This window comes from Chelonia mydas, chromosome 3, assembly GCF_015237465.2.
Source record: "Chelonia mydas isolate rCheMyd1 chromosome 3, rCheMyd1.pri.v2, whole genome shotgun sequence".
NCBI classification, from domain to species: domain Eukaryota; kingdom Metazoa; phylum Chordata; order Testudines; family Cheloniidae; genus Chelonia; species Chelonia mydas.
This window is the reverse complement of record NC_057851.1, coordinates 31,954,491-31,976,311: the sequence shown is the minus strand read 5'-3', so window position 1 is coordinate 31,976,311 and position 21,821 is coordinate 31,954,491. Positions and strand designations below refer to the sequence as shown.

General features: G+C 44.4%; 1 protein-coding gene across 3 annotated transcripts in view; it reads left to right on the top strand.

The window, feature by feature from the left end:
- RNF144A (ring finger protein 144A) overlaps positions 1–21,821 on the top strand; it is a 99,371-nt gene that overhangs the window by 55,466 nt on the left and 22,084 nt on the right. For all 3 annotated transcript variants that reach the window (XM_027821314.3, XM_043542287.1, XM_043542286.1), the window contains exon 2: positions 4,255–4,400. In XM_027821314.3, coding sequence (XP_027677115.1) covers positions 4,255–4,400 — 146 coding nt within the window. The remainder of the gene's footprint in view (positions 1–4,254; positions 4,401–21,821) is intronic.

Sequence of the window (21,821 nt, the reverse complement as noted above, 5' to 3'; positions counted from 1 at the left end):
ACAAGTGTGGGGCGGTGGAATTGTCCCCAAGCCCATGCACCCTAGTGACTAACCTCAAATTTGCATAACATAAATTTTGAATAGATTGGTGTATTTGTTTTAAGGTTTTAGTCTGAATTGCATAAGCACCCACCCCTTCAGTGTGGGCTGGAAATGCACAACAACCTGTGCATTTTGGTCTTCCTGAGCCATGCAAGTCCATCCCTAACTCACGTACATCTCTTTCCCCACTGCCTGCTGTCTCATACTTCCTTCTCTCTGTTACCATAAGCAACACATGCCAGTGCACAAGTGCCTAAATTTGCCCAGTGAAGTGTATTCGTAAGCTGTGCCAGTACAAACACAGAAATATGTGTGTGATCATTCAAGGTCAAATGCTTCATGGAACGGTGTGTAAATGTAAACAATGCCAGGTAAATTAGGGTTTGGTATGGAGAAATCACTTTTGTTTATTTTATTCCTCTAATGCTTACAGTGGGGGTTAACAATAAAGAAACTGTCTAAAATTCTTCAAAACTTGGATATGAGGCACCTGGAAATGTCCGAACTCAAAAAGAAAGTGTGTCAAGTCAGATTGCACAGCACACCTCATGCATTGAGCCATTATGCCGTGCAGTCTTCCAGTACTTTTACATCTTCTTTGAAACAGCATGTCAGTGCTCAGAGGTAGCAATCCAGAGCATCCCTGAACCTGAGATTGTTTTTTCTCCCTCACGGCTACATCAGTTTTCACTAAAAATAAATATGATGGGATACTGCTTTTTGTGCCCTTCTCTCCACTTTAAAAGGGCATTTTCTAGCAGGTTAGAGACTGTAAGGCTATTTTTGTGTGGCTGCTGGGAGAAAGCCTCCCAGCCCAGGTAGACAGACTTGTTCTAGTTCCACTTGAGCTAGCACACTAAAAATAGCAGCGTGGACATTGCAGCTCAGGTGACAGATCAGGCTGACCAGGGTCTCGCTCAGGTGACTAGCCGTAGCATCCACACTGCTATTTTTAGTGGTCTACCTGGGCTAGGAGAGTCATTCCCAACTACAGTGTAGACCAGGGGTGGCCAACCTGAGTCTGAGAAGGAGCCAGAATTTACCAACGTACATTGCCAAAGAGCGACAGTAATACATCAGCAGTGCCCCATCAGCTCCCCCCCCCGGCTCCCAGCACCTCCCGCCAACTGGCAGCCCTGCCAATCAGCGCCTCCCCCGCCCTTCCCGCACCTCCCGATCAGCTCTTTCATGGCATGCAGGAAGCTCTGGGGGGAAGGGGAGGAGCAAGGGCATAGCGGGCTCGGGGGGGGGGAAGGGGTGAAGTGGGGGCAGGGCCTGTGGCAGAACCAGGGGTTGAGCAGTGAGCACCCCCTGGTACATTGGAAAGTTGGCACCTGTAGCTCCAGCCCCGGAGTCGGTGCCTATACAAGGAGCCGCATATTAACTTCTGAAGAGCCGCATGTGGCTCCGGAGCCACAGGTTGGCCACCCCTGGTGTAGACAGAGTCTAAGCTTTCCTAACAGCTGGGGAGCTAACATCAAAAGTTCCGCTCTCTTCAGTGAGTTTGTAAACTTTGGGGGAATCATATCTGCAGTGTAGCAAATATCAGCAGACTTGGGCTTTAACTGTAAACATTTCTTTTAACGCTGTATGTAGGTTGTTTGGGGCAAAAAGAAACTCAGTCAGGCGGTGGCTATCTAAGCCTTTACGCCAGGTTTTGCAGAGTGCTAAAATCCGAGCTTCAGCTTCTGACACTTATTGCAGCTCTGGAGGTGTTGGGAAGTCCAGAGATACAGAGTAAGATAGATCCATGTGCCTCCTGGCTGGTTAAAGCCAGTGTAGAAGAGTTGTAGCCATTTTTGGAGCAGTCAGTGCTTCCCTGAGGGAAGACAAAGTACTGGCATGTCTTGGAAAAAATAATGTAGATGCTTGCTCAAGCAACCATTTTCTAATGTAGATAATCTCTCCAGTTCCATCAACCTTTTATGGAGCTCTCATTTTTTGGAAGGTTAACTAACTTCCTTGATATGGTGAAGCACTCCCAGCAGTATCTGGAGTCCTCAGGTCTTTGAGCTGAGGCACTTTTGTTGAGTGCATACTCTGAGCAGGTATGTTTTCTTTCTGGGTAGTAATAGGCAACTGTTCGTCTGACCTAAGCTCTGTGTCATGTGTGCTTCCACAAGGTCCTATTTTGTCCAACCTGCATTCAGGGGAAATTAGTGAGGCAGTGTGGTCAGTATCCTGATGACACCTAGCTTTACATTCTAGTCTCATCTAAGTGAGTGCAAAGTGACCGTACCCTGTATCTAATGAAGACGGGGGCATGGGTGAGGCCTAGCCCATTCTGATTCTCTCTCTAAAATCACTCTAAAATTAAACCAGTGAAGTGGTCAGCCTGCTGCTGGTACTAGGAACAAAAATATCAGCAAATATTGGTTCTTGCAATGCAGTGCAACTTTAGGAGTGGGTATAGTGAATACTGAGGAATTCACAAAGGTGATTCCTACAAAGAGAGAGGTTCTCTGCCTGTCTGTTCTTCAGGCATCCCTGTGCCTCAGCCTCTGCTCTACTGTAACGATGACCAGATGCTCTTAATTGAAGCAACACCCAACTGCAAATGGTTTATCTTCCTGTGTCTTTGGATAGATCATGATTTGCATCATATTCGGTTCTAATAATGCAATGTAGAGGCAGCGCACATATCCTGAGAGGGGAGAACCTTGCTTTTCTTTTTAAATAAGCAACCCCTTCAGAGAGGGGTCGGAGTAAGATAGATGGTTTATCTCAGCCAGGAGAACAGGTGACCGGAACTTGGTGCCTTTTGAAGCATGAATTAGAGAGGAAAAATGAGTGTGTCCGGAGCAGTACTATTGTGAAAAAAATGCTCATGTGCGTTGGATAGCCCTCGCTTCGTTAATTTTTCAACCATTCAAGTTTCGCTTTATGGATCCGGGCCTGCAACTGAACATCATAAGCAGCACATCACAGCTACACACAAAAGTTTTGTGGAGTTTGCAGTTAATTACTACTTTACAGTTACTACTTTAAAATCTTGTGACTTAACAATGGCTGAACTGAAATATTGTTTGTTTGCGTCTGATCGTTTCTGCCATGAGCAAAGCCTTTTCCAAAGTAAGAATATTAACACTTTATGGAATTTTCAGTGCTGGAGAGTGACAGTGCTTTAACCAGAAAATAGATAAAGCCATGAAAACTTATCCTGTGCTGCCTCACCACTGTGCCTGAACACTGGCCTGGAAGATCTCCTCCAAGGACATGAAGAGGATTATTTAGTTCTTGGTCTTTCAAGGTAGTTGATAGAGGTGCCAGTGAGAAGCAATTATTTGTGGGGGTTTTTTGATTAACTGCCCACTGAGAATTGGATAGAGCCCACATATTTGTTTCATACTTGCCACCAGAGCTAACTGCTCCAGATTTTTGGTCACTACCCAAATGGATCAGAATTAAATGAATGACCTACAAGTGAACTTTTATGATTGCGCTATAAACTCATGCAATTAATTGAAATTCTGGCACTGTTGCACTGTGGTGCTATGCTTGTTCGCTCACGTAAGGCCAGAGCTGAATCCCCTTGAAGCTTGTGGAAAGATTCCCAGGGCCAGGTTTAAAATTTAAGTATGTAGGCACCTAAAGATATAGTTGGCACCTAGTGAGATTGCGTCAAACAAGTTAGGCACCTAACTCCCACTGACTTCAATGGGGCTTAGGCACTAACTTTCTTAGGTGCCCTTGTAAATCCCATTAGGCACTTAAATGCCTTTGTAAATCTGGTCCCCAGTGACTTCAATGAGCTTTGTATTAGGCCCTTATATGGGATGGAGGATCAAATGAGGATATACCATGTGGAAGAAAGATGAGGGCAGAATTGTGGGCCGGAACGGGGGTGGTTGGAGTTTAGTGCGTAACTTCCAGCAAAGAGAAATCTGCAACTAATGGGATGTTTCTTTGCCTACTGTCCCCACGATCACTTTGCTTGTATGTTACATCCCTTTTCCGCACTTGTCACCTATCCTTTGTCTATCTAGATCCTGTGTTCTCTCAGGTGTGGGGCTGTATCTTTGAGATGCACATAATACAATACATTGTACACTACCGCAGTACACACAATAATAATAATTTACTGTGTTTAATTTCCTAACAGTTAGTAGACAGCAGTGGCTATGGAAAATAAGGCTTTGCGGTGCCAAGGAATGTAGTAAGGTTTGTGATGGAAATGTTTTATTTTTTCACTTTTGTTGTTGTTTTTTTCAGACTGCTCTGCAATGACTACAGCCAGATACAGGCCTACCTGGGACTTGGTACTTGATCCTTTGGTGTCCTGTAAACTCTGTCTTGGGGAATATCCTGTGGAACAGATGACAACAATAGCGCAATGCCAATGCATCTTCTGTACTCTGGTTGGTTTGCTTTTTTATTACATGTGTGTATAAAGATATAGCCTTATTATATCTCAGGGTCAGGATGAGGCATTGTTTTTTATGTTGACTTCAGTAGAGTACAATTCACTCAAAAGTGTTGGAACTGCAGAAGGTCCCCAAAGCATTGGAAGTGCAACAGAGCCATAGCACCCCTACACTCTGGGTATGCACACAGGGGTCCTGTGCAACTCGCACTCCGTGAAAATCTCCCAGAGTCAGGCTCATGTATCCCATTGTGGAGGATGAATGTGGCTTATAGGGTGGTCAGGGGCAGGAGAAGAATTATCTGGTACGTCTGCAGTCGCACACAGGTTCAGTGGTCACAAATCCTTGTGGTAATAGGTGTGTCAGGATTATACACCCTATTATAGCCAAGGAGCTGGAATTCTGTCTGTGGAAAGGCTACAGAGCTGCTCCATGCCCTGTGTGTGATTGGGAGGGAGGGCATTCTGATTTCTCTCATCCGTTTTTTTCAGGCTTTGTGTGACTTTTAAGATGAAAAATCAAGGAGTTACAGGTTATCTGTCAGACATGTTTGTTTTGTTTTTCTTAATTTGTGTGAGCAGCAGTTAGAGCCTTTGAACTGAGAATTAAGATCTGTACTGCACTTTTTAAACTAGAGCTAGCAACTAATTTTACGCCCCACGTAAAAAGGGGCGGGGGGGGGGAGCAATTGGGATAATCAAGCAGTATTTCGCTGTGGATGTTTACCTCCTTGACCACTCTACTTAGACGTTATAAACTATCCTCTTTCCTTTTGTCTGTTCTTTGGAGCAGAGGCCAGACACTCTTTTGTGATTGGAAATTACATGGCACGTTATGGGTACTTATGTCAACAAATAATGAATAACCCAAATTTTGTAACAGTTTTCTGTTGGCACTGCCTTATTGTGTGAGTACGTGCCTTGGATGAGAGAGGGGAAAGAGCGTAGTGACAGTTAAGTACAGGATATTGTACGTTTGTAGTTGTCGTGAGCATTTAAATGTGATACTTAGCAAGCACCATCATCAAAACACTGTACAGAAATCAACTGATGGATGCTCTCAGAGCTGCTGTGAAGCAGGTTAGTTGACGTCCCTATTTTATAGATGGAGAAACTGAAGCAGAAGGGCTAAGGGAGCAGAGAGAGAAAGGGAAAGAACTTGGAGGTGTCTGTTGTTTAGCAGCAGTGTTTCAAACAAAGAAATCAGAGCACCCTACAACCAGCTGCATTGATTTTTTTTTTTACATCGAACATTCAAAAAGCAACATACCATCAAAACACCCTGTTCATTAAAGTCACTTACTATTTATTATTACAGCGTTCCTGTGCCAGTGTTGGCTCAAGGAGTGGAAACTAGTCTCTTCCATTCCTCTCATTTGCTGCTGCTGCTTCTACATGCTCTATTTTGTTAAGATCAACTGTTTCTGCTGCCCCTACTAAGGGTTCTTCTTAAGGTTTCCCCTTGGGTGCCCTCTTTTCCTCACAGTAGTTGGTTTCCATTTGATGACTTCATGTGAGTGTCTGTGCATTGGCATGTGGAGTGCATGCCCCAAACATGTCCAGCACTTCCTTGTGATTCTGGTGGAGACGAGCCGCTTGTTGGTGATCCTTGGAGCTCTTCGTTGGTGATGAGGTCTTTCCAACCAATGCCTAGAATCTTTAATAGGCATTTACTTTCAGAGGCTTCCAGTTTTCTGTCTACCATTTTGGTAGCTCTTGTAGTTGTATACTAGCACTGAGATTATGTTTGAGTTGAAAATTTTCAGTTTTGTTCTGGTGCTGTGAATCTTTTTTTTCCATATGATGTTGAGTTTAGTGAATGCATTTTCTCTTCTCTATGTCACTTCCTTCTTCAAGTCCTTCTTAATATAATTCCATGATTTTGAATTGGGGAAAAAAATTTGAATGTGAGACCTGGGACAAATACCGTGCCCCTTCAGTTAAAAATAAGAATTGTTTCATTATGCCTTTGTGTAGGGAGTGATTGGTCAAGTATGCAGAAGGGTATGAAATAATTTCATGCAAAGCCAGTCTCTGTCGCCCATAGGATAGTTTTTTATATTCACAGCTAAGTTTTGCACATCTTTATTCCCTAAATCAGCTGCTGGATATTTTAGTTTCATTTCACTGTAACTTCCAAATGGTAGCCCAGAGGAGAACTGGTGCACCAGGTATGGTTCCCTGACATTTTCCCTACTGTTGCTCACTTCTTCCATTCTTCCTGGTAGAATATCATTGTTGCTTTCTATTTCTAGATGAATCATTAGGAAGAGCTGATAAACTGTGCCCTAGTAACAGGTTAAGTAAACTTAACACAGAGACATTAATGTAGTGTCTCCAATTCAATCAGGTACATTACTCAGTTTTTAGAATTAGTATTTGTTTATCCTCAATAGTCTGTTCAACATGGTGAATTACACAAAAACCTAAACAGTCCTTCTCTTTTGGTACTTACAAAGCCCTCAGCGCAGTAGTGTTTGAGTAACTCAGAAAAATGAATGCATTTATTCTTGCAATCTCCCTGTGATACAGGGAAATAATATTATCCCCCTTGTACTTTTGGGGTATTGAGACAGCCTGACTTCACCAGGAAGTCAATGGCAGAGCTGGGAATTCTACCGAGAATTCATGAATGCCTTAAACACAAGGCCTCAGTCCCTGCCCCAAAGCATTTACAGTTTAACAAATTACACTGAAGACTGCAATTGATTTTACTAAGGGCCAAATCCTAAACCTATTGAAATCAGTGGAAAGGCTTCCAGTGACTTCATCAGTCTTTGGATTAGGCCCTAAATACAGTGGATCAGCTAATCCATTGTACAGCCTTTCCAGTGTCAGTGAAAATACACCAGCAAAATGTTTAACTCAGTATATGTTTAAGCTCTTGATAGACCAGTGCATGCAAAGTTTTTGTCCAAGTGGTATGATGGAAATACAGAATAAAAATGAAAAAAAATATCGTAGCACATTGGTTAAAAAATGTGAATGGTACTTTTGTGATGATTTTCTCTGTGTTAGTTCTAGAGTCACTTTCTAAACTAGTGTATATATATAGAGAGAGCAGGAATATTTTACTCTCAAAGCAATCTTTCAGTGCAGTACCATCAGAATGGATGCAGAACTTAGATCAATGTGCAGATTTGCACAGACAGAAATATTATAGCGTTGAGGAATCTTTGCCCCTTGTATGACCCCGAAGTGCTGGTGTCAGAATCTCATGAAGGATTATCTCCTCCCAACATTAACACAATAGCACAACATTGCTATTTGGAAAGATAGAATGCGGGTATTGTTTCCTTTTGCATACCGGCTGACTTGCCAATGAATTGAATGGAACAGATTATGCCTTATCAGCAGAGGAGTGGCCAAGACACTACAATTTCCCATCGTATTATATTTAGCCAATTGTGATTGTTTTTACAGTACTCCATTATGGGTTTTATCAGTGTGATTGTTAATGCACATACAATGACAATTGACTCTAAATTTTGTGTACACAGTGAAATCCATTGGGAATATTTCAACTGCTGTGTAGCGTGCTACAGTTACAAAAATCTAAGGAACAGGGGAGGAAAATAAACTACCTGCTGTTAATATTCTTTTGAGTGTTGGTCACAAGAAAAGCTATTATCTTTGTCCTCCTGGAAGCCAAACTGTGTCTAAGCTATTATCATTCTTAAAGATAAATTGCATTTATGTTGGTATCCATATTCAAACTGCAGATTTTTAAAGTCATTGTACTGTCTTTTTTTATTAATCACCTTCACCAGTGAAAGTTAGTGAACAGCAGACTGCTCATACAGTACTAAGTCTTCAATGCAATGTACAATCCTATTTTGGGGTATGTGGTGGTTCAATTAATAGTCACATATAGATGGAAAAATAATTCCATACATTTTCCTTTTAAAACTAGCACCTAAACACTGTTCTTATGAGTACCATAATCCTACTTTGTTTGGGATCATAGTGGATCAAGGGCCTCAAATTTTTGCTCTAAGAATATTCACATGCAAAACTTTTGTTTGGTTTGGTTGTAGGCCAAAACCTTTCAGTCATTACTTAGTCCTTTGTCAAGCTTTGGCTTGACTGGATAACAGAATGGCTTGGCTAGCACGTTCTAAACTTCTGGACTGAAATATTGGCCCCGTTGAAGTAAAAGGCAGAACTCCCATAGACTTCAGTAGGGCCAGGATTCACCCGTAATGTAGCCAAGGCCAGTTGTAATTTTAGAACCTACCAACTGGTAAAGCTAACATCCCTGGTGGGGCCTAGGCTTCAACTCAACCAGCTTAGCACATGCTAAAATACAATTGCCTCCTCTACACTCGAGGTTTAGAATGTGCTAGCTAATGTGTTCTAAATAACACCTTTCATACTCCTCAAGACAAACCCTTGGGCAAAGCTCCCATTGGTTTTCCCATTGTTTAAAACTTTTCTGTTCTTCGACTGTGCCCATCCCCACGAAATCTGAGTATTTTCCAGAGGAGCCAGAGGTGAAAGGAAGCCGGTACCGGCAAGAGCCAGTACGCCAGGCCGAACCAGACCGGCTTCCCCGGCCGTGATTTAAAGGGCCCAGTGCTCCTGCCACTGGAGTGGCAGGACCCCCAGGCCCTTTAAGCACCGCTGGAGTCCGGCTGCCAGAGCCGGGCTCAGGTGGAGATTTAAAGGGCCCGGGGCTCCTGCAGGGAGCCCCGGGCCCTTTAAAGTGCCGCCAGAGTCCTGCCGCTGTTACGGGTAGCGGCGGCAGAGCTCCAGCAGGGATTTAAAGGGCCCGGTCCTCCAGCCACTGTGGGGAGCCCCGGACCCTTTAAAGCGCCACCGGGGCTCTGCTGCGGGGCTCAGGCAGGGGCTCCCTGCAGTGGCCGAAGCACCGGGCCCTTTAAATCTCCGCCTGAGCCCGGCTGCCAGAGCCCCGGGGCTATGGCAGCCGGACTCCAGCAGGGATTTAAAGGGCCTGGAGCTCTGCGGCGGCCAGAGCCCCGGGCCCTTTAATTCACCCTTGAGTCCCGGGCTGCCAGCTCCCTGGGGCCTTTAAATCATCTCTTCCGGTTGAGGCCATGCCCCCACTCAGGACTCTGGCGTACTGGTAAGTCCTTTAAGTTACTTTCACCCCTGAGAGGAGCCTTTTGTGACATAGAACCACAAGTCACAGATGTTAGTTTTCTTCCTTTATCTCCCCATGGGGCAGATGTGTGGGAAACTTTTTTTTAAATGAAATCCATCTTTTATACACTGTGCTATCTTTTTATAGCAGCAAGGACGAGGTCAAAGAAGCATGTGTGGCATTTGCAACAGAAAATGGTGAAGTTTGAGGTGGTGCTTAGACCCTGCAAGAGTTTGTTCCACAGGCTTGGACAACATCCCAGAAAGTTCTGCCTTCTGCACTGAGCTTCACCCTTGTGGACAGCTCCTTTGGCCCTGAGGAATGCAGATGTCGACCACAGCCCTCATCCTGCAGATCTCACTAATCTTTTAGGAATCTTAGACTCTCTCTTTCTTTGTTGATTTCTCAGTCGACTAGACAGAACCATATGAAACAGTCTTTCACTCTGCCCTACATGTGGATAGTCTTCACCAGCTATTACTGGGCCCCTTTCACCAAGAGTACAATCTGCCTCCCTTTTGGCTTTCCTGGTTCCACCAGCTGCCTGAGTAATTCAGGTCATTGCTTTATTTAGACCCTTTTTTGTTGTTGCAGTTTAAAGATACTTACCTTGTTAATGGTAGGGTCTCCCCTTCCTTCCTATACCTAGCTTTCTTGATCTTCTGATAGCTGGCAGTGGTCACTTTCCTCTGCTGTCATGATTGGCTCAGAGCACTCAGAACTGCTTAGGTCTTGAGTTGGGAGACAGGCAAAAGAGAGAGACTTGAGTATCTTGTTCTCCCTCATTCCAAAGATACAGCTCTTCTCTTCTTCTCCCCCACCCCTCCACCCCCGCCCCCGGTGGGGATGCAGACTGAACAAAAACAGTGTGGAAGTGAACAGGTAAGGTTGGCTTCCTTCCCAGTTAGGCACTGGTTTATCTCTGGTTGCCGGGAGAAACCTGCCTTCGGGAGACATCTCCCTGCTGTGAGTCAGCACTGTTCCAAAGCAGGGCTCTTCGCCCACTGAAAGGAGTTATCCTGATCATTTTAAAGTGTGGGGTTTTAAAAAAGATTTTTCCTTGTGAATATTCACAAGAATTAGTAACTTTTTAACAGGCATGTTGTTCCCCCATCCCCCCCAGCTCTTGGCAAAATACCAGAACTTGCTTCTCACAGTCATTGGACCTTTTTTCAACAAACCTTTTGTTTGTATTAACTCAGAATTGCTCTTCACTATTCCATTGTGATGCATCGAGCCCTTTAACTAAACAAATAGAAACACTCTTTAGGCAAGATGAATAAAGCAGACTTGTAGCAGTGGAGTTGTGTTTGTACAGTGTCTAGCACAACCAGTTCCTGATCCACGACGGGGGCTCTGAGGTGCTACCACAATAATAATAATAATAATAATTAATAATGAAGTAGCCTAGTCCTAGAGGAATGAACTTGCCGCTGGGAATCGTGGACTCCTGACTTGCTGTCAGGCCTTCATCCAGTCAGTTCACCTCACTCTTTGCTATCATATTGCAAAATGAGGTTAATACTTATCTTCATCATCTGGATGTCATGAAAACTAGTGGGTTGTTATCTGTGGGTTGGAATATGTAAAGTGAAGGCCAGTCATTTCCTGCAGCTATACACTTCTCCAACACCTAGAGCATTCATCCTATTCTGTCACAAGAAATCTTCCTCAAACTGCATCATAAGGGAATATGCCTGCGTTGTGCAGGAGGTCAGGCTAGATGATCATAATGGTCCCTTCTGACCTTAATATCTATGAATCTATGAATATGTATTCTGTTTGCGTAACGAGGGTTTTAGAATTCCTTCCTATATATGGGGTTCTTGAAAACAGACTAAAACATTTAGTTTAAAGATTAAATGTAGTTTATATGAATCAAAATAAAATTGTTAGCCTTCCCCTTGAACTATTATATATATTTTCTTCAACAAAAGCCTCAAACCCTTTTATTGACTATTGCTTTGGAAAGGTTGCAGTTTTCTTCCCTTTTTTATAATAGAAGTGCTGAAAAAGTAAATATAAGAGCTGCTAATGAATTGCTACAGTGGCTGTCATAAATGTAAAGGGAAGGGTAAACACCTTTAAAATCCCTCCTGGCCAGAGGAAAAACCCTTTCACCTGTAAAGGGTTAAGAAGCTAGGATAACCTCGCTGGCACCTGACCAAAATGACCAATGAGGAGACAAGATACTTTCAAAGCTGGAGGGGGGGAGAAACAAAGGTTCTCTTGGTCTGTGTGAGGCTTTTGCTGGGAACAGAAAGGAATGCAGTCTTAGAACTTAGTAAGTAACCTAGCTAGATATGCGTTAAATTCTGTTTGTTTAAATGGCTGAGAAAATAAGCTGTGCTGAATGGAATGGATATTCCTGTTTTTGTGTCTTTTTGTAACTTAAGGTTTTGCCTAGGGGATTCTCTCTGTTTTGAATCTAATTACCCTGTAAGGTATTTACCATCCTGATTTTACAGAGGTGATTCTTTTGCTTCTATTAAAATTCTTCTTTTAAGAACCTGATTGCTTTTTCATTGTTCTTAAGATCCAAGGGTGTGGGTCTGTGTTCACCTATGCAAACTATTGAGGATTTTTATCAAGCCTTCCCCAGGAAAGGGGGTCTAGGATTTTGGGGGGAAAGACGTTTCCAAGCGGGCTCTTTCCCGGTTATATATCTGTTAGACGCTTGGTGGTGGCAGCAGTAAAGTCCAAGGGAAAAAGGAAAATAGTTTGTACCTTGGGGAAGTTTTAACCTAAGCTGGTAAAAATAAGTTTAGGGGGTTTTCATGCAGGTCCCCACATCTGTACCCTAGAGTTCAGGGTGGGGAAGGAACCTTGACAGTGGCCTTGGATTCTGGCTTGAAAATACTGTTGGTGGTGATTCACAGTACTGAGCAGTGTTGTTAATGAGTTTGTGGCAGTCTCATGTCATAATTCTGACTGACAACAGTTTTCAGAAGAGGGCTAAAGCATGATTCACGGGGACCTAGAACCAGCCTGACCAAGTCTCCCAGTATGTCAGGGAGACTTCAGTTTCCTGACTCCTGATTTAATAATGTTATCTCCCACGAAAAACTATATTACCCAGAACCATACATGTCATCCACACATGCAAGTCAGTGAGAGAGACTGACGCATGTTTGTGCAACACACAAGTTTGTGGGTAATGTAGTTGATTTCTGCTCAGCTTTTGCTTTTGCCAGTGGGAGTGTGGGGCTTGCCGGCCAATGGCAGGGTGGGGGGGATAGATCTGAAGTGTGGGAATGTAGTGGTGTGTGAGAGCCTAGGCAGCACGAGGTGAGTGAACTGGGACTCAGGGATGGGGTCATTCTCCCCAAGGCCTTGGCTGTAGCAGGGAGAGAAGGGGAGTTCAGGGAGGGGGAACAGTCTGACTCACCCTGGGACTCAGTGCAGCAGGGGTGGGGTTGAGTATTAGTTGCATGTGGCGCGGGGGGTCATGCCCTGTTCTCCCCAGGCTTTTGGATGCAGCAGGAGAGGGACTGGGGAGGGAACGGGCCCATGCTCTTCTATTCTACTTCAAACACCCTGCTGAGAGCGAACATCTTTTTCCCCTTCCCTGGGTATAATTGCGGCCCTGCCTCCCCAAATGCCACCTATGGCTGAGCTTATAGCCTTGAGTAGGGGAGAGGAGGTGAGTGGCAACTCTGCTCGCCTTGCTGTGTGTTCTTTGGAGTACAAGGCACTGGGTGGGGGGAGACTGAGTGGATTATCAGTGTGGAGGACAAGGGGCTGTCAGTGGCGATGTTAGTGGGACTTGCAATGGAGTTGTTGGTGGGATGGAAGGAGCAGTGGGGTTAGCAATGGGGGGTGGGAAGGGCTGGGGGTTAATTGGGGTTGGGAGCAGGGAGGCTTCCTGAAGTTAATTTGAAAATGTAGGTGAATATGTCTGGAACTCGCATTTGGAAATGGGACACAGCAGTGAGAGTGTGACAGCAGAGGGCCCAGTTCACAGCTATTTGTTGCCAGAGCATGACCATAAAGGATAGGCACCCTGGTTCATAGTATTTTCTCTCCAATCATAACACAGTGTGACCAGAAAGAAACACATCACACAGCTGTTGTATGTTGTCTTTGTACAGATGGACAAGGTGCCTACATACCAAGGCCCAAAATGTTGGTGGAATCTGGCAAGGTAGGTTGTAATGCACCACTGACTCTGTGTGGACAGACTATCTGTAGTGACCCAATAATACATTATGGGGAATGCTGAAAAGCACTTTATTTAGAACTGATTTGGAGTATGTTCCAGAGTATTATCTATTTTCCATTATTACGGTCAGGACCTTGGCCTCACGGTACTGTGCACAGTGCAGACACCCAAGGAAATATGGTCTGTGTGCTCATCTTCTGAGAAAACAAGTGAGTTACAAGGGTGGAGGTGAGGGGTGAAAATCAAATATGTAGAATTTTTGTATGCATAGATTCACTTACAACTTCTGTCCTGATAATTATAAGTACATACAATGACAAATATCCCCATCTACTCCTCCAGCCATTATAAACTGGCTGATTTCTTACAAGCATTACAATCAAGGTGAATCCTGAGGGTGTTAGTCTTACATATAGATCAGTTAGACGTTCCAAGCGCAGTGTTTCCCTTCCTCTTCTGGAGATATTTGACTGGAAACAGGCTTTTGTTTTTGAGCTCATTTAGTTCCTGCCTGTTGGTCCTAAACTGGCATGCTAGTGATTTCCACAGCAATCAGTTATAATGTCTCAAAGGATTTTTAGCTTCAGCTCTACTACATGTCTAATGCTGTAGAAGCAAATAGGGCTTTTCTTTGGAGAAATCTCTCTCTGCACAAGCCCATCCTTGACAATGGAGCAAGAAGGATTGTACATGACTTTGACAGCCATGGTTTTAGGGCCACCTCCCTCTGCTCAAACTAGGGCAGAAATCCCTTAATGTGGTAGAATGGCAGTTGTGCTGCCCAGGGTAATAGGTTGTAGCAAGGTGCAGCACAGAGGAACACTGTTGTTCTCTGGATAGCGCGCACAGATATTCCCTGGGGGTGTTTGCTGCATCAGTGGGGAAAAAGAGCAGGCACATGACTAGGTTCCCACCCAATTCATGGTCCATTTTGGTCAATTTCACAGTCATGGGACTTTAAAAATAGTAAATTTCATGATTTCGGCTATTAAATCTGAAATGTCATGGTGTTGTAATTGTAGGGGTCCTGACCCAAAAAGGAGTTGGGGGTGGGGGGGGGGGTTCAAGGTTATTGTAGGGGGGGTTGCGATGCTACTACCCTTACTTCTGCACTGCTGCTGGCAATGGAGCTGCCTTCAGAGCTGGGCAGCTGGAGAGCGGCAACTACTGGCCAGAAGCCCAGCTCTGAAGACAGAGCCACTAGCAGCAGCAGTGCAGAAGTAAGGATGGCATGGCATGGTATTGCCACCTTTACTTCTGCATGGCTGCCTGCAGAACTGGGCGCCCGGCCAGCAGCTGCCACTCTCCAGCCACCCAGCTCTGAAGGCAGCACAGAAGGGTGGCAATACCGTGACCCCACTGCAACTCCCTTTTGGGTCAGGACCCCCAATCTGAGAAACGCTGGTCTCCACCGTGAAATCTGTATGGTATATAGTAAAAGCACACAAAAAAACAGATTTCACAGTGGGAGACCAGATTTCTTGGTCCGTGATGCTTTTTTCTTGGCTGTGAATTTGGTAGGGCCCTACACATGACTAGTGGGGTCTATGACTATTTGGATCTGCTGGCTAAAAACCCCTGGATAATGGAAGAGCTTGGGAAGTACTTACTAGTACAGTCCATGGACTATATTGATAGCTCTGCCCCTGTACTGGGTTTTTTTTTAATTGGTGAATTTGAACAACTGGAGACCTGGTGGAAACTTCACTTCCCTTGGTTCCACTAGTTGAGGGGTAGTGTTAAGTTGTGGCCAAGGTTTCATACAAGTCCTGCTGGCTAAAGCTGCTCAGTGGATGCACTGAATCAATGTGTCCCAAAGAGCTGTGACCACATCTGCTCCCTGGTTGGTGCCACCCACTTTTTGTACCATTTTGTGTCTTTGAAGCTGGAATTGTGGGCACCTACCTCCACTGGAGGTCCTCCTCCAAGCAGACCACTCAGTACTGAGGGACCTGTAGTGCTGGTTTATGGCAGCTAGCGTAATTTGTCCACTCATTTGAGTATCGTGGCTCCATTGTCACCCAGGAGGGAGGTTGCCTTGCTGACATGAAACATGGAATCAGCAAGACTATGGGTTTATGCATGCTCTTTGATGGTGTCCTCTGTGGTTTCAGTGCCACATATTAACTCAGACTAAGATGCGTACCTATCAAATAGCAGTGGCTTCTGTCCTTTTGTATTGCTCTGAAATCGGGGCCTCCACAGAGACACAGTGCTGGATGCTTTCAACGTGAAACAGCAATGATGTATTGAAGGCAAATGGTGGTGTCATCACGTCACAAATGAGGATGTCAGGCACTGGATCATCTAGCCTCCAGTGTCTTCCCAAGTGACTCTGTGTCGGCTCAGGTGGCTTTGCCATCTGCACCATATGCTGGAGTCTATACCATCCCACCAGCTTTGTGCTGGATCCAACAAAAGATGGATGGAGAAGACCACGCAGACAGCCGCATGCACACTGGAGGGGTGTCATGGCTTCCAACCTCATCCCCTTTAGCCTTAGTATAGAGTTTTGTTTCAAAGAACAGGTCTATAAAAATGACCATTTTCAAAAAGGATAACTGGAATAAAGATCTGTCTAGTGCACATCTGTCACCATGGTATCTAGGTGATCTATGGGAATGGATGCAGTAATATATTACTTGACTTGTTAGTAGACATGGTCAATCACTGCTGTTTTAAGGAGGAATCCCTCCCACAGTCACTTCAGTTGCCTTGTACAAATCTCTCCATGATTAAATGTGCATAGATGTTGTGTAGTAAATTGCCTGTCAGCCAAGTAGGATTAGTGTGGTGCTAAGAAGAAATGTAACAAGATCTGTAGATGCCACAGAGCATCTTGCACTCTGGAGAAGCAGTGATGGGGGAAGGGTGTATACTGGAGCTTCTCACGGTTATTAAGCACCTTCTCTTCCAGTGATTACAGAGCAGTGATCATGCTGGTAGCTTTGCTGCCAGCCCTTTTACACAGTACAGCCACACAGACTATTAGATGGGAAAGAAGTTTAAAAACAGCAAAATTACCTTTTTGTATTTTGCTTTTGGAATACATTGCATACCATGTCCCAGCTCTGCTGTATAGTCAAAAGCCAGACACTGGGAGGTTACCTGGCTTGCTAGGGCTATAGGTAAAACTATCTACCAGTTTAACCATTTCATCTGCTAAACTGGCTGCGAAATTGAAATTGTCAGTCTGATATGATGATTGATGTTACCTAGGATATCTAACTATGTGCAGCAGCAAGGGCATAAATACAGCATTGCTGAGTCTTCCTTAGAAAGGAATTTCTTCTCCCCAAATTATTTTTCTCTTATTTTACGTGTGAGGATATGCAACAAAAATACACAGAATGGTAGTGTTGTAAAGCAGAAGGTGATCTTTCATAGCAAAACCACACAACTTTGTAAAATGTAACTACAGCAAAAAAATAAGATAACATTGTGCATCTATTACTTCCATCTCTATCTGTCTAACCCCGTCACTGTAGCACTTGAGCAGCTGTCTATTATCCTTTCACCAGAAGAGCTACACGTGGCTCAGAATGTAGATTGGGAGCTATAACATACCAAATGTAAACTGCTCTGAGATGCAGGACATCACAAATTTCATTCTTTTACAGAATTTAAGGCCAAAAGGGACTATTATGGTTATCTAGTTTGACCTCCTTCATAACATAGAACTTTAAATGTCAACTAGTAATTCCTGCATCTAGCCCAACAAGCTCTGGTTGAATTAGATATAAGTATATATATTTAGAAAGATATCCAGTCTTGCTTTAAAGACTCCAGATAATAGAGAATTTGCAGTTAGTTTGAGTGGTTAATCACCCTTACTTAAAACATTTCTCAGTGTCTTGTCTGAACTTTCCTTCCTGTTTCGGCTTTGGTTCTTCTTCTTTTGCCCATGTTAGTATAGGCTCACTAATTTCCATAGGCCCTGATTCAGGAAAGCAGTTAAGCATCTCTGTAACTTTAGGTATGTGTGTGATGACATTCACTCACAGCAGGTGGTTCCTCCTTGAGGCTGCTGTGGGGATCAGCTCTTGCCTTATCTGGTGCTCTCTTCCATCAGTTACTTGAGCTGTGACCCATCTCTTTCTTCACAACTGAGGCCTCCCTCTTTGAGACTCAGCCCTCCAGCCAGGTCACCATATATAGTTATCCCTTTCTGGGGTAACCAATTTGGTTACTGTCTCCAGTGAGCCTGTGCCACTTCCCAGTGGCTGGTAGGGGAACCCAGACCCATCCTCTACACTGGGTTCCAGCCCAGCAGGAACCCTATAAAAAGCAGCCCAGGTCTGCACAGTCCTGTTCCTTACTGGTGTTTTCCTGGGGTTCTTCAGCTCCCTCAGACTTCCTTTCTTCAATAACTCCTCTGCGTTGACCATTCTTTCAGAATTAGAATCCCAGGGCTTATTCTCCCTCTTGGGCTTTCTCCTCCCCTCTTCTCTGCTCCCAGATTCTCTCCCTGCAGCCTCTTTCTGCTGCAATCTTCCTGGCTTTATAATCCAGCCTACTCCTGCCCATCTGGGCTTCTTGTTCAGTTAGGCCTGGCTTTTCATCCGGGTGCAGCCAGGTTCCCTAACTGGCCTCTCAGGCCCACACTGACCCCTTCAGGGCCTGTGTGGGTATATACACGCCATCACATATATATTTAAAATTGTAGAAATTAAATTAAATTATTTACTTGATATCAATATTAAGGGCTACTGTGCCTGTATTTCTCCCTTGTGGTCCAGCCATGGCACCCATTCTAGGCTCTGGGCTCTTCAGCCATCACTTCTCTTGGGCAGAGACATGTGACTGATGTTTTTTCAGGCTGCATAGTTCTCTGGTCAGATTGTGAGTTCCCCAGCAAGTCAGACTGCTTAAACAGGTCTGCTTTGCTTTCTCCTCAGAGGTTATAAACAGTGTAATTACCCACAGTTATAAGGTTACAGTTTTTCTTAAGCAAACACATTTATTTGTATGCTGAATGCATTACCGAGAAAACATATTAAAACAATAAAAGAACCTATACACATGGTCATACATTTACCCCAGAGATCACCCCACTTCAATAAGGCTCTGGTAGGAGTCAGTCTTTCAAAACTCACACAGGGGCTATTTCTATGTTAATTTCTTTTTGTACATTGCACTGTATCATGCTAATCTAAATCTGAAGGTACATGGTATAACCCTCCAAACTGACCTAAGAATGCAGTGATCCTTTTGTTTCAACTATTTGGGAGTTACCAGGCCATGTCTGACAGTTGACGTTGCACTTCACTGGAGCTGGAGGCCAATGTGAAGCACCTTTGAAGGGCATTCATTCTATTAATATGATGAAATCTGCTTTTAAGTAACGTTAGGACAAGTTGGTTTGCACGTTGGTTTGCAAATGTGCAGCCCTTGAGGATAAAACTGCCCCTCCCCCCGCCATTCTGAAAAGCCCCTCAGTTTATCCCCAGAATCGGGGTGGGCCAGCAGACACCGGGCAGTGATGAGAGCAGTTCCCTCAGCAGCTGTGAAAACAGAGGCGACAGCTCCTTCCCCATCCTGCAACCATGTGTATGGCTGAACTAAGGGAGCTTCTTCAAGAAACAATGCTCCTAACAGCAGACAGGCTCCTCTTAAAACAAGAAATCAAAGGATAGCAGCATTCCTACAAAATCCATTATATTCAAATTCCTGGACCATTGCATGAAACAAGAATTCTTCCAGACAGCAGCCTGGAGGAAAGGGAAAGGGTGGTGTGTAAGGAGATTTGTTAGACCAGGGAAGGGGAAAACAGATGTGTGGGGATGATGATGGTCACCTCGGGTTTTTTTGAGGATTCGACAACTATCATAGTTTGTACTAATGGGTCTTTGCATGACTCCACAGCCCAGTTTGGGAAGAACTGGCCACAGAGCCATTTGCCTAGTTGTATTGATGGCTTAGTTGTTTCCATGCCTGGCACTGTGCTTCCAGCTGCTCCATGTAATCCTTCTCAAAGTCACGGATACCCAGCCTTATGGTGTGGTGCCATGCAGTACCATCAATCGCCAGTTGCTCAAAGAAATGTTTGTTTTGCACAGATTTTGTTTGAGTGCCTTTGAAGTGTTTCATCTGCCTTCTGCACTTACAGTTGCTGGAGTTTAATTCAGAATGTAAGACTTGTGTTAGAACCATAACATCATAGGGCTAAAATTAATCACTGTAGGTATCACAAATGGAAACTATCAAGCTTTTTAATGTGTTGTTGATAACAGGTCCATGTTTCGCACCCGTAGAGCAATGTCATGAGGACAACGGCATTATAGACTTCGGAGTTTTGTCTACACAGATGCCATGTTGCTTCCAGATTCAGTGAGAAAGGCGACCATATATGCATTGGCTTCCTTAATTCACACATCCACTTTGTGGTCAATTATCACTTAATTGTTCAACATGCTGCTAAGATAAATAAACTGTTTGACAGCTTGGAGCATGATACATTCCAGTCTTATTGAGGGATCTTGGTAAGGTTGTTGAAGAACTGGCTGATACAGAACCTTGGTTTTCGTTTGACTGATGGTGAGGTCAAAGTTAGTTGGTAAGCACAGCTGTTTGTGAGATCTTTTAGTGCTGCTTCAGAGTGCACCATCAGGGCACAGTTATCCAGCATGTGCCTGGATAAGCATTTCTATCACCTTGGTGTTTGCCTGTAGATGAGCAAGATCGAAGAGCTTACAAGTGTAGAGGTGTGTAAAGATGCCATTTGAAGCACCACAAAGGGCTTCTTTCAGCATCACAGCAAAGAATAGACCAAAAAGACTAGGAGCAAGGACACATCCCTGCTTTACCCCTTTTATGATTGGAAATGGATCGGTTAGAATTGCCAAATGATGTTAATACAGTTGTCTGGACATCCAAATTTAGCCAGCAATTTCCAAAGGGCAGTGCAGTGGGCTACATGCAATGCCTTGGTTAGATTGAGAACCACAATGTACAAAGGTTGGTGGTGATTGCTACATTTTTCGTGTAATTATTGAATGATGAAAATCATGTCAGCAGTGCTCCACTGAGCACAACAGCAGCACTGTGACTGAGATAGAACTTTTTGATGATTTGGGTCAGGAGTTGCAGGGCTGTCCTTCCCCATACGCAAAGTACGCAGCTGCTCTGCCTCTTCCCCATGACCCCCTGCTCCACCCCAGCCCCACCCCTTCCTGCCGCTGAGGAGTGCAGCAGGGCAGGGCCTGCACTCACCAGTGGCAGGAAGTGCAGCGACCCGGCCCCAGCCGCGCCACCAGTGAGTGCTGGGGAGCAGTTCCCCCCTGTCCCCCAAGCCAGGCCCTCCCCCCCCACGGAGGCCTGGGGCCAGCCCCTGTCCCGTTCCACCCCCCTCCCTCCCTGGTGCAGGGGCTGCGTAGGGCCCCAGAATAGCTAGGGGCAGCCCTAAGGGGTTGGTTCAAGAGGATCCGTACAAGAATCTTGCGGGCCACAGAAAGCAAAGAGATACTGCAGTAGTTATCATAGTCGCTCTTCAAGATTTTTATAAATGGTAGCAATGTTGGAATCTTTCATCTTGAAGCCAGATATGTGAGAAAAATTCAAAGAACTCGTGAATGAGATTTCCTCCACTTTGGAAAACCTAGGTTGGAGTGGGATTGGGACCGGAGGATTTATTATTTGTAATTACTTGAACAGTCTTCAGTGCCTCAGCTCGTATGGGTGAATCGGCCAGTTGTGTGGGGAGGAGGAAGGGGAAGACAGAAGGGAATGGAAAAGGCAGGGAAAATGGTAGTGTGTGCACATGTGCCGGGGAATGTGGAAGTCAGGATCTGGGGGAAACTGGCCAGTACACTCTGGCTGCTTTACTCTCCCTTGCTGAGAAACAAAGGTATCTTGAGTTATGAAGAAGTTCTCTGAGCAGGACTTCCATCCCCTCTGATACTGCTCAAGTGAGACTAAAGAATTAATGTTTGTATAATCAGTTCACAGTTGCCAGGTTTAATGCAGCTGCAATGATATTTTGTTTAAATTTTGTTTGTTTATTGACAAGTTTTAAGTATTGTTAGTAAGGGCACATGACCAAGTTAATTCAGTGGAAATTGTTTTTTTTTTAGATACAGATGATTCTTCTTAGTGTCTCGTTACAAGGAAAATAAAAATGCTGCTTAACATGTTGGTATTCACAAGAGCCT